Below are 12810 nucleotides of genomic sequence, written 5' to 3'. Positions count from 1 at the left end.
TAAAATCAGAAGAAAAAAAATTATAAATTATAAGTTAATAAAATTAAGCTATAAACTCACGAGAAATTTTTTTTACCAAACATGTTTTTTTTTTTTTGTTACGCACTTATGAGCTAAGTTGTATGTGATAAGCTCAAAAGTTGTCTTTGCCAAATAGAGTTCTTGAGAATGAGATGTTGTTTGATTTGTTTTGACTAATATTTTTAGAATATATATTTTTTTAAAGAATTTGTTAATAGGTAATTACAAATATTAATGCTCAAAGTTAGGGAGTATGTGTTTTTGATCGGGCCTTTAGCCCAACAATTGGAAAAATCATCCTCCCTAGCGGTCGAGCACAACCCAAACATAGTATGTCAAAGATCGTGCGTCTCTGCCCAACGGATACAGTATCTTGCATACTGTAACGTTTGACATCGCAGTGATGGGCATTTACTGTCCATCAAAGCTCCACATATCTATGGTTAATGCTACGATGGACCACCACCTTCACAAGTGGTCCACCGTTGACAAGTGATTTACCGAATAAGAATTTTACAAAATTTACCGTTGGATTGGAAGTTTATATATATCATATAGATTATCCATAAAAAAATTAAAAATCATTTGATATATTATTGAGACTCATGAATATATAGTAATGAAAAGGATGGGAAAATTCCAATGGGATGTGAAAGAGAAAGAAAAGAAACAGACAGAATGGAATTAGTAACGTTCAAATTCAGAATTGTTGAATCCGGCAGCGTGCCATGGTAACGTTTGGAAGCATCTCATGCTACGTTATTGGTTTCGTTGAAAAATACTACTATCATTAAATTAAATTTTTATTTTATTTTATTTGTATTTGTTGGATGAGGCGCGGGGTATATAACTTCTCGGATTTTATAAATATTATTTTTTCCGTTTTAAATTACAGTATAAGTTACTTTGTATAAAATTAAAAACTTAGTTTGACAAAAATGTTTATAAACTTATATTATACAATTCAATCTTTTTTTGAGTTTATCGTTATTCTGTATGACATTAATTTGGAGTTGAGTACGACTTGAAGTGTGAAGTTGCAACATATACTCTTAAAAGAAAGAAATTATTGTACTGTTTTTTAGCCAAAATAAAATCCTCGCAGCTTTGAATATCTAAATTAAAGATTGGAGAGTGCTCCTACTATGCTTGCAAATGCTTTGTTTGGGAATCTCATTCTCTAGGGAGTAATTGTTTTTATGCTTTTCAAAAAGATATATTGTACTTTGAGAACCAAGTAATATAATATATCAAACTAATAATGTTAATCAAACTTTATCATTGCAATCTTTTAAAAATTATCTCCAACAATTATTGTATATTCACTAACTTATACAATTATTATTGTATATAAAACAATTACCCTACAAAGAATATTTTCTATTTAGTGAAAAAATTAATTATTATTTTCGATCATTTTTATAAGAAATAATTGAATTAATAAAAGTTACAGCTGTATCTAATTTATAATGTAATTCAGTCAATTTTTGTTGATGAAATTATCTCTTATAAACGAATCAGAAGAGTAATATTGAAATCTCATTGTGTTTCTATGCATGCCTATGATATGAGTGACAAAAAAGATACTTAGATCATAAACTTCCTCCCATTATTTCCCTTATTATTACTGGAAAACGTGGCAAAATTACTGAATGGGAAATGGATAATCTGAGGACCAATATATTTGTGACTTCGTCAAGAAGAATAGTATATACTTTTTGGTTTTCTTTTCGGCTAAGAATGCATGATAGGGTAAAGGAAAAAAAATAACAATATGCATGATTGTAAACACTTGCTATTCTGTCACTGAAAAATATAAAGTAACTAAGAATCTTAATAAACCACTAATATCATATGTAATGATAAAATAAAGCACTTAGGATATTAATATATGACCACCATGAAAAGGCATTTTGTTTTGTTGTTTTGTGTATAGACAGTTGGCATTTCTTAAAGTATATGGGTTGAGTCTTGTTTACTCTATTTCATTACTTTTACCTAAATTTCTAAGTTAGTTATGACTTAAATCATTGGATAGAAAGTAGGATATATATGGATCCGTTGATATTTTAATTATTATTGCAACTACATTATTCATATAGTAAAATTTGACTTAAGTGCATATCACCAAGGGCCTCATCAGGCATTTGGTTGGACAAAAATAATGCTAGTAGCAAAAGAAGACAAAAATGGAAGAAGTAGGGAACAAATAAGTGATGTAGGGCAGGTCTTTTGGGTTGAATTTGTGATAGACTTAATTATTTATGTTGTTGCTGTTTTATATGCAAACTAAAAAAAAATAATTGTCTACAAGTTTTTCACTATCTATATAAATTTGTTTTTATTATTAGATTAATAAGTCTTATAATTTGATCAATATGTCACATCTCATTGATTAAATGGTGAGATTTATTGATTTAATGGTGAAAACAAATTTATACATGACGAAAGACTTATCTCACTTGTAGACCATAGACTTGGCCAAAACCCTCACATTAATGAAGAAATGTTCTAAAGCGATGTATTTAAAATAGAATGCTTATCGTCTTAATATTTATATTTAGTAACTTTTTCAACAAGGAATTATAGTATCTGACTTTTATAGAGGTCCAAAGATCACCATACTAATATACGTCTAACAAAGAGAGAACGAAAATTGTTTTTTAGGCCCCTTGTTACTATTAAACCCCCAAAAATCCCAAAATACCCCTAATTTTGGACAAGAGTGATTCGGATTCTACAATTCGAAATGAATTTCACTTTGGAATTAATATTTCAAAAACGTGTAACTTCGTTTCATAACTTTCAAATTGCTCATGAAGGAGAACACCTACTATATATATAACAAGCACACCCTGTTAAATATTCTCAAATATTTAGAGATTTAAAGAGTAATGAATAGAATCATAAAACTTAAGGGTAACGGCACCCAGAAGGACGTTCATACAAAAGGCTTAAGAGGCTGGTCAACCAACATTACCATTACTTTTATGCACAGCTTATAAACTTTACATATTTAACAATTGTTTTCACTATAAAAATAAACAACATAATGTATAAAATTTTAAACTTTTTAAATTAAAAAGAAACCAACATATTGTTACGCTTTTATCAAACCTTCAAATTTTATTATAAAGTAAGTAATTTCAAATTTTATATTGGTTTTAAAAACTGTTGAGTTTAAATAATTGATCCATTTAATGTTAATTAAAAATAATTACATTAAAAGAACTTAAATTGTTACTTAAAAAACAAATGAATGTTTGTGGAGTTGTAATTGAAAAGTTTTCATATCAAATTCAAAAACCCAATCAAGGTTAACCACACACCCCAAGAGTTAAGTATAGTAAGAGGATTTAAAAGACAAGCTTAAACATAGTACCACTCCTATTATAAAGTCACTAATTGTATTAGCATATAGTCCTATGAAGCCTAATAAGGTGTGTGAGAAACAAGCAACTGGAGAACAAAAATCCATATCACCGTTGAGATATTAATAGCACTCAAATCATTTGCATGTTGCAGTACAATGAATTTTGGCTACACTTCATCTATAAGTTGCTTGAACTAGTCTGACTTATCTGGTATGTCAAGTGCAGCCAATCTTTCAACAAGGGGAGGGTGAGAATAGTGATAAGCAGAATACCATGGATCTGTATTCATAGCTGACAGATTCTCCTCCTGAAAGAACAGCGCACAGTAAGTAATGTTAATACAGTCGGATCAAACTAAATCAAACCAAGAAAATGATAGTATAGGCAAGGCATAGATGTTGAAATGTTACCTGTAGTCTCACAAGACCAGCTCGTAGCGAAGTAGAATATCCAAGCTTCTTAGCAAATCCATCAGCCTGCATAGGATGATACAGATAAATGAAGTCAAATGGAGATGGCAAATGCAAACACATGGGAGAAAAGGAAAAGAAGCAAAGGATTGTAACCTGAAATTCAAATGATCTGCTCACAAGGTTCAGACCGAAGCTGACTAGTTGCTGGAGTGGGATTACAGTATGCTGCAAATAAATTCAGGGGAAAGAGTGTTAATGGTTTTGAAAATTATGGAGGTTTAAATTTAGAGCCTCCTGCAAACTGCATAAATAAAACACTCCTAGTGTCCTTCATGAAACTAGTGTTTTATGTTATTAACTATTATTAAAGCTACCCAATATCAAGAATTCATAGTTACATTGTAATAAAGCATTTGGCTATGTAGATTTGTATTACACACCAGATTCTAATCCTTATATGAGTGTAATATAAAAGTCAAGATCAAAATATGTACATGAAAATTACAAGTCCTATTTGATTTTCTTGTCTGTGTCTTGTAGCTCCAAGCCACAAACAAATAAACAAATAAGCAAAGGAATAGAATACTTTTTTTTTTAACTGCACAAAGGAATAGAATACTGCTTTTACTTTTTATTGCAACTTGGTGTAGCCATATTCCATATAGCCCCAAATCCACCGATTGAGTTTAGTCTTTTCGTGTGATGCTCTAGGACCACTCAATCCCCATAACTGCAGATCATACTTTAGCATGAACAAGGTAAGGGTTTTTAAATCCTAGAACCCATCTTATTATCATTCCAATTGAAATTATCCTACTTCTCTTCCTGATTATTATTGTCAAAGCTGTTGTCTATTGTTTCTATGACCTGCCCCATCTTCAATTTTTCACAATCATCATTCTAGATTCATATACCAGTGGACTAGACTATGTCATGGGGTGCATGCTTAAAAAAATATAACCATCATGTTTAAGCCACACTGTCTATAGATTGAACTTCATAGTAGCTATGAAAGGGAGGGCAAACAAACAAAAGGCATCTTCTTAACAAGCTTATTCTTTGCACCATTAGATTTTGTATGCTTAAACATTAGATAAATCATGTCAACAAAAAAAAAAAAATCAGCCGAATGTTAACACAAAAAATTGACAGTATTTCTCAGTCATGCTATGACAAGATGTATATTGAAATAAAAATCAGGCAAACACGTTTTCCTTTCATAACGATGGAAAGATCAACGTGTTAAAAAGCACCTGAAATAGGATGAGTCCAATAAGGACTGGTTGTGTATCAAACCCAAAACTTTGGAACAGATCAGTTGAATTTCGCACTAACGTGTATCCTCCAAATTGCAAGAGTGTAAGAATCTACATCAGATTTTAAGAAAAACATGGTGAGACGAACATCAATAAATCAAAGCACGTGATTAAACAGAATGTCATAGTCAAATATTGCAATGCCTTTTCCTTTTAACATTAACTCTACTTGACATGATGAAAACTGGAGCAAATCTGTGTGTTTGACAGAGGGAAAAAAAAGAAGGGACTAACATCCTTTAATAAATTGATATTTTAAGATTACCCAAATGAAGCATACATTTGGTTTTCTAAAAGAGCTCTACAGAGGGACTTTCAATGAATTTATAAGTTCATAGCATAACTTGGCTACAGTTTCATCAAATGCAATTGTAATGAGTTGTTCTCGGTAATACCATGCTTCATGGATTCACAAAGTGAACGGCACAAATTATTTATCACGTGGGATCATTACAGAGGCAATCAAGTATTCACTTCCAATTCAGGAATGGTAGTACACAAACCTGCATAGCGATGAAGGTGTACACAGTATGGTTGAGCTTCCAGTGTCCAAGCTCATGAGCAATAACAGCAACGATTTCCTCATCATTTTTGCACTGCATAGCATCATTTGATAACGTAAAGATAAAACATATATAAAACTATTATAACCACAACTCTCACATAGAGCATTTGATATGGACACTAAACGAATAACATATATTGTAATGCTACTGAACATTTATATAAACTGAAAAATTATGATAGTTAATTTTTTGTCCTAAAGAAATCCAAAAAAATTGCAAAGGAGGACTCCTTTATGCCACAGATAATAGCAAAAGAGGATGGAATTGCAATAGTTTCCTGGAAAAGAACCCATATTTTATATTAGATTTTACCTTGGTAATACTTTGGTTGCTCTACTCTTATATATTTAAAGAGAAGCATTGCATATAAGAATCAATAAATATGTATCGGAAAGCAATAGACAAGACAGCATTATATGTGATTCACATTTAATGTGATATTCATTGATTTAGGAGAGTAAACTTCCAGATAGGTATGGAACAACAAATTTGGACACCAAATTTAAATTATTGATAAGCTTCAAGTGAAGTATTTTTCAAACCAACCCTAGCGTAGACTTCAAAATGGGAGTGATAAATAAACGTATTCATCTGACAAGATTTGGCAGAAGGACAATACAACATTCATAAAGAATCAACCCACTTGGGTTGGTGCATTGGTATTGGCTTGGGACCTGGGAGTGTGCTCCTCTTGAGGTCTGAGGTTCGATTCTATCTGGTGCCAATTTGGGTGGGCTAATTTAGTTTATTCAAAAAAAAACATTCAAGAATTTTTCGATTAGCAAGAGCTGGATAAAAATATAAAGAGCAAGAACTTCATAAAAATAAAACTCTCATAAAACTCAAACACAATATAATAGTCTGAAAGATGAAACAACTGTCTAGACTCTAGAGGTAGTATTTTCTAACCTGTTGAACTAGTGTGTCATAAAGCACAATCCTCTTGTTCTTGAAGAATCCATACATATAGGCCTGCAAAGTATTTATAAAAATGGACAAACAAAGAAGAATAAACATTAAAGTTAAGAGTGTAGATTAAAGTATAAATATGAATCATATGTCATAGCATTAAGTGTAACTATTGGATACAAATTTACAGGAGTTTAATATTCCTTACATTGCTGTGACTTGATCTTGTGGATCCATCAACAACAAACAACTTCTTCAATGGAAAGTTGAGGGAGGAAGCAAGTTTCTCAATTTTCTCCCTGAGTGTACCATCTGGAAGCTGGTTGCCAGAATACCATATGAGGGAATAGATAAGAAATCAAATCAACAGATACATTAATGTCCCTGAGGTTTGCACTCATTACAGTTACACCCTCTTTGTTTCAAAAATTACACTCAACTCTATTAATTTCATGTGACTTTTTTCTTTAAAGTTTTTTTTTTTTTATAAATAAAACAGAGTAAAAGACTCTCGTGCCTTCTCTCTAGGATGCATCTTTTAAACCAAGACAACCTCTTCCTCATTCAGGTCAAGGTCTAACTCCTCCCTCACACTCATTTTTGCTGCCTGGGCCTGCCTCCTTCAATTCAACATCTCCCAGAACCTCCCTAACCCACTATCCCAAATTCCCTCCCTCAGCTGCTTTGACATCTCGTGCAACAATCTACAGCACAGAAATTTCCGATACAAAGAGGCATGTGCTCTGTTAGATGAACCAGACCCACATCATCTACCCAAATATATGATGAAAGTTTCCCAGTAACAAGCACAAAACAGAATTTCAGAATCAAGCACCAGCATTCCATCGCAAACACCCACTCCAATCAACACCAGCAGGTCGCGGTCTTTCCTTTGCCAATACTGAGTTGTATGCCATCAAGCCAAAGTACTGCTGCCAGTTCTTGACTCCCTCCTTATGGATATCAAAACACCCTTCCAATCAAACTAGATCCCTTACCACAAGCCAAGTGTGTCATAGTACTCAAACTCCTAATAAGTATCATTCCTAATCTCACAATTCAAAACACAAGCTTCCCATAACCTCCAATCTCACGAGTCAAGACTCAAGACCATTGATCCCAAATTGGTAAACCTACCAGCCAACACAAACCCCACCTAAACAAAACGGAAACCCTTGGCAATGGATGAGAGGCTGAGAGTGAGATTGTCTGGTGTATTTTTTTATGATGGACTAAATTAGGCATCCCACTCAATGACCAAGTGTTCGTAACAACGTCTATGTTATGGTAATGTGTGAGTGCAATTATTCAATCAAAGAGGGTTGAGTGTAAATTGGCACTAACTTCGAAGGAGCTTAATGTAATAAACTCAATAACAAATTAAACAAATATACATACATATTATATATAATTTGTCAAAAATATTGGAAGTCCAGAAATTCTTACAGGAGTGAACTTATTGAAGAGTGGGGCTATTAGAATTGGATAAATGGTCAGCATCACAAGAGAAAGACCAAACATGAAGGCCCAAAGATAGATGGCCAAGTATGGACCTCCTTTCTGCAAAAATTCAAATGAACATTAAAAAGAGAAAACAGAGACTCCATGATGGCGAATAAAGTGAAATACAGACATATAAGGTATATAACAGAAAGTAGTAAACATCACGATCAAATGTAACTCTCAATCAAGAAGAGCTACGAAAGCCAAATTTGATTATTTAAAGCAAGTTTTTAAGTGACAGTTATTTTCAAAAGTGCAAGATTTTACCTGTACTATTACAATGATTGCAGCCACAATTGGAGGACCAATTATTATGGAAAGAAAAATTCCTTTTATCATGTCTCTGAAGAATAACCATGGTGTTTGCTGTAGGATAGATGATAACAATGTAAGGATGCAAGGAAATATGAATTTACAATAGATAAACTTATCAGAAAATTTGAGAAATCAAATCAAAGTCAAAAGTAGTGAAGAAGAAAGGTAGATGAAATAATAGGTATATGACTGATTTGAAGGAAGGATGTGAACCTTATTAAAACCATGACGGGCCTCAATCACAAAAGTTGAGTACAGAGAAAAAGGCAAATCAGTTGTCTGCACAAAAGATAGAAGAGCACAATAAATTTCATTGAAATGAAGATGTTAAGATTGATAATGATTTCCGATGCACTTGCCACAAGCGCCAGAAAACTAGCATATACCTCTGATCCTCCGAAACCAAAATGCAGTAAAACAGGTAATCTCCATTATATATTATAGATCCTCTTAGATTTTGAGTTAGGCATAAAAGCTAACTCAAGGGGTCAAAAATGCTCATGCTTTATAACAAGTTACAACTACTTAAACTATATCGCTATCCGACGTGGGATCAAATTATCAAAAGACACCAGATCACACCTAAGATTGGATATCAGGAGCATGGATAATTGTGGTGGTCCAGAATCAGAGATCTCAACACTCTCACTTATGCTAGACATCTAGGGCATCAACAAAAGTGGGTGGTCAAATAACAAATTTAAATAGGCTTTGATGTCATCTTAGAATTTGTGCTAAACTTAACTGAACCCCAAAAGCTAAGTTAAGGGGAGACGACTGTCATGCTCTATATGGGCTACTTCAACTATATCTTTAGTCGATTTAAGATCTCAACGCCACCCTCATGCCCAGAACTGGATATTGGAAATGTAGCTCAATAACAATAACATAGATCTTAACAAACCCAAAGTTACTTTAGTTTCTAACAATAAGAAATGTCAAACATGTACCTGTGACAAGATCATCAAACCAGCTAAAAAGGCAAGGGTATGAAGTATTTCATTTTCTGAATTGAGACCGGCTAGTGTCACTAAACCTTCTGATTTCTGCAATCAATAAACATCAAATAGCAATTTTACATTGGGAACATATGAGTTCATACTTCATAAACACTGCACCAAATCCTTACCTTCCAAAACCAGGGCAATACTTTAAAGTACAACATCGTAGCGTCTGTCACGATTGTCACAAATGCGTGAACAAAATGGAAGTGGCTGAAAAAAATACAGAAATGGTCATGTGTACGACTGCTAATAAGAAAGACAGTAACAGAAATTTTCAATTGTCAGAAAATTCCTAGAAGCCACTTTCAGATTACAATATGCTACCATCATCCAATGAAAGAAATTCATATGCAACAAAGAACAAACCTCTTATCAAGACTATAGGCTCTAGATTTCTCAAATTTCTCTTGGCTTATTACTCCTTCTAAAGACTTTGGAAGAGTAGGAAGTTTGTGTGCCGCGTGTTGTCGCAAATCCAAGTAAGATTCAAAAATGTACATCAATATCATAAACCCTGAAAAGGGATTAGAATAAAACAGGAAACAGTTAAATCCTATATTTTATTTTCAATATTTCACCTGTGGAAAACTAAAAAAGGAGTACATGAAAGAAAACAACATTGGAGTCAAAACTCAGTCAAATCAATGACACAACAAACAACAAATACTTCAAAATAAGAATAGTGCTGAAACTGGATAGAAGAGAAGAGACGGATTGGTTGTAGGATCCAGTGAATCTCTGCAACAGCAAGCATTAAGATGCATTACATTTACAGTCGGGCTTTAAGATTTGAGCAGCTGCTCTTTGTAATATTCATATTATCCGTTTCACTTTTGCCTGTTGGTGTAAGCCTATAGTTTTCTATATAATATCAACCCACAATAAAATTCTTGTCTATTGCATACATGTTTTACAACAGATTATTATTGCCATAACTTACAAAATTACCACAAGAAAACTGCTATGGAACATTGAAGCATAGCCAAATATGTTCCGCATCCATCCATCGAATAAAGACTGCTCATGGATTTGTTCATACAACCAAACCCAGCATTTCATTGGAGGGGTCAAACTAGCTATTAATTAAAAATCCCAATAAATAAACTGCACAAGACCATGCAACTAATAAATTTAGCCCGATGACCATGAAGACTTAAGTAATGTTTGGATGGAGGGTTTTAGAGGGTTTTGGAGGGCAAAGTCTATATTTTAGTATATATTTGAGATTTTAAAAAGTAAAAGAATAACTTGATAGATGATCATATAATATTTCAATCGCCCTTTAATTTTGAAAACATTTTATAGCCCTCACCTTTTCCCCAAAATCCTCCATCCAAACATACCCTTAAGCATAAAAAACAACAACCACCAACACCTTTTCGATAAGGTGAATTCAGCTATCAAGAAAAACCATCTATAAGGATGGAACATTTAAATCCAAATCCCTACTGATAATTTGGTTCCATAGTTCTTAATCAAAATCTCTCGATCTAAAGCAAAGACACAGACACTAGACACAACACAGATATTGACTCATCAACACCAATAATAATTTGAGAAAATGACATAATTTATAGCTCTCATTGGCAACAGCCACCGCAACAGATTTTTCAATTTAAAAACCCTATTTCCAACTTTAGGTTTCTTCATTTCAATTTATACTTAATTAACTATTAAGAAAAGACAATCAGTGTATTAAATTTGGGCAACCAAAGGGGTTTCCATTTTGAAATAAAACTCCAATCATATACAATAACAAAAACATAAATGCATATTGCTCGATGTTAGTTTGATTTCAATTCAAACATCAAATAAAAGGGGTGAAATTTGATGAAGAACCCAGAATTAAGAAGCTAGCTAAACCCTAAAGTCATAGCAAAACGTTATATTTCATAGAAAAAGAGAAACTTTGTTGGCTAATAGAATGAAATGAATTGAAAAGTGGGAAAAGAAAAGGAAAGAAATAAAAGAATGAAATGAAGGTTATTACCAACAACAGCTTCCATGTAGGGAAACGCCATGGCTGACAGAGTCGGTGATGAACCAACCTTAGCTAAGCACGAAACCGAGAGAGTGAGAAATCGCAAATTACAATTTTTCAGAGACAAGTCACTTATATATATAAAAGATGATGGATGGATATAATTAATTTAATATTTGGTCCTTTTTATATTAAAAATTTGAAGTTAATTTATTCGTTAAATTTTGAATTAATTTCGTCTAAAACTTTTACGTGGAGCACTCTTGGACAGTCCATGTATTCAACACTATTAGTCATGAGGATAATTTAAACCGAAATTTAACTAAAAGTATTAATTTGAAATCTTTTAAACGTAAGAAATCAAATTAAAATTTAGGGTTAAATATGCAAAAGGTCGCTGCACTTACGAGTCATTTGAGTTTTAGTCCCTGCATTTTAAAAATATTTCATTTTGCCACCGCACTTTCATTTTACTTTAAAAATGGTCCCCAAACATTTTTTTTTGTTGAAGTGACACATTTTTGCTGATCTGCACTGTTTACTGGACTTTAGAGTTGATGACTCATTTAATTTTTGCAGTGAATCGATCAAAATACCCTTAAATAAGTAATTTTTTAAAAGTCAAATAAAATTTACACATCATAAAAAAATGTGCCACTTCAACAAAAAATGGATTCAGTGACCATTTTTAAAGTAAAATGAAAGTGCACTGACAAAATGAAAGGATTTTGAAATGCAGGGACTAAAACTCAAATGACCCGTAAGTGCAGGGACCTTTTGCATATTTAAACCTAAAATTTAAAATAAACATAAAAGATCAAACATGTAATTTGTTGGGTTGATGAAGAAAATAGAGGAAATAAAAGAAGAAAAATTTATTTATTTTATTTTTTTTTGATAATGATGAGGGCCTAAGCCCAAACAAAAAAAGATTACAGCAGGATTAATCTAGGAGATGAAAATCCATACAATCAGCAGCAAGTAAATTCCTAATATGACTTGGACACTCATTAAAAAAGATAATTTCATTCTCTAAGGAGCATCCTAAATTTGCCAATGCATAAAAGAAGAGAAATTTAATTCCCGAGAAAAATAAGCCGATGCAATTTAATTAGTTGTCATGGTGAAATAGTTTTGAGTGAAAAATACTTTCTTGGATTCTTGTTTCTTCTCTCCTCTTAAAAACATAGTAAATGAATCATTATGCCCTTTTTAATAAATAATGTTATGTTAACTTTAACCTCATTGTTAATTTTTTTTATCAAGTAGTATAATAGTTAGAAATTCACCTCTTGAGATGAATAAGTGAAAGATCTCGAGTTTGAATCCCAATCCTGCATATACAAGAGTGGGATGATGTGACAAATTAATGAATTTTTATTCAATATTCGTGTAAAACTGTTTTACA

At 32.5% G+C, this 12810-nt stretch overlaps 1 protein-coding gene across 1 annotated transcript; it reads right to left on the bottom strand.

Moving 5' to 3' along the window:
* Positions 1-3362: 3362 nt before the first annotated feature.
* Positions 3363-11552, bottom strand: LOC123890543 (CAAX prenyl protease 1 homolog). The gene is made up of 14 exons (XM_045940180.1): positions 11412-11552; positions 9788-9935; positions 9547-9631; positions 9368-9463; positions 8631-8696; positions 8370-8468; positions 8046-8159; positions 6808-6918; positions 6600-6662; positions 5628-5720; positions 5062-5175; positions 3962-4033; positions 3806-3871; positions 3363-3702 (listed from the first exon to the last, which is right to left on the bottom strand). The coding sequence occupies exons 1-14, from the start codon at positions 11440-11442 to the stop codon at positions 3589-3591; spliced, it is 1272 nt and encodes a 423-aa protein (XP_045796136.1). The 5' UTR covers positions 11443-11552; the 3' UTR covers positions 3363-3588.
* Between the last annotated feature and the right edge of the window lie 1258 nt (positions 11553-12810).

Source organism: Trifolium pratense, linkage group LG6 (genome assembly GCF_020283565.1).
Source record: "Trifolium pratense cultivar HEN17-A07 linkage group LG6, ARS_RC_1.1, whole genome shotgun sequence".
Classification (NCBI taxonomy): domain Eukaryota; kingdom Viridiplantae; phylum Streptophyta; class Magnoliopsida; order Fabales; family Fabaceae; genus Trifolium; species Trifolium pratense.
Note: the sequence above shows the minus strand (reverse complement) of the source record. Positions and strands in the feature narration are given on the sequence as shown.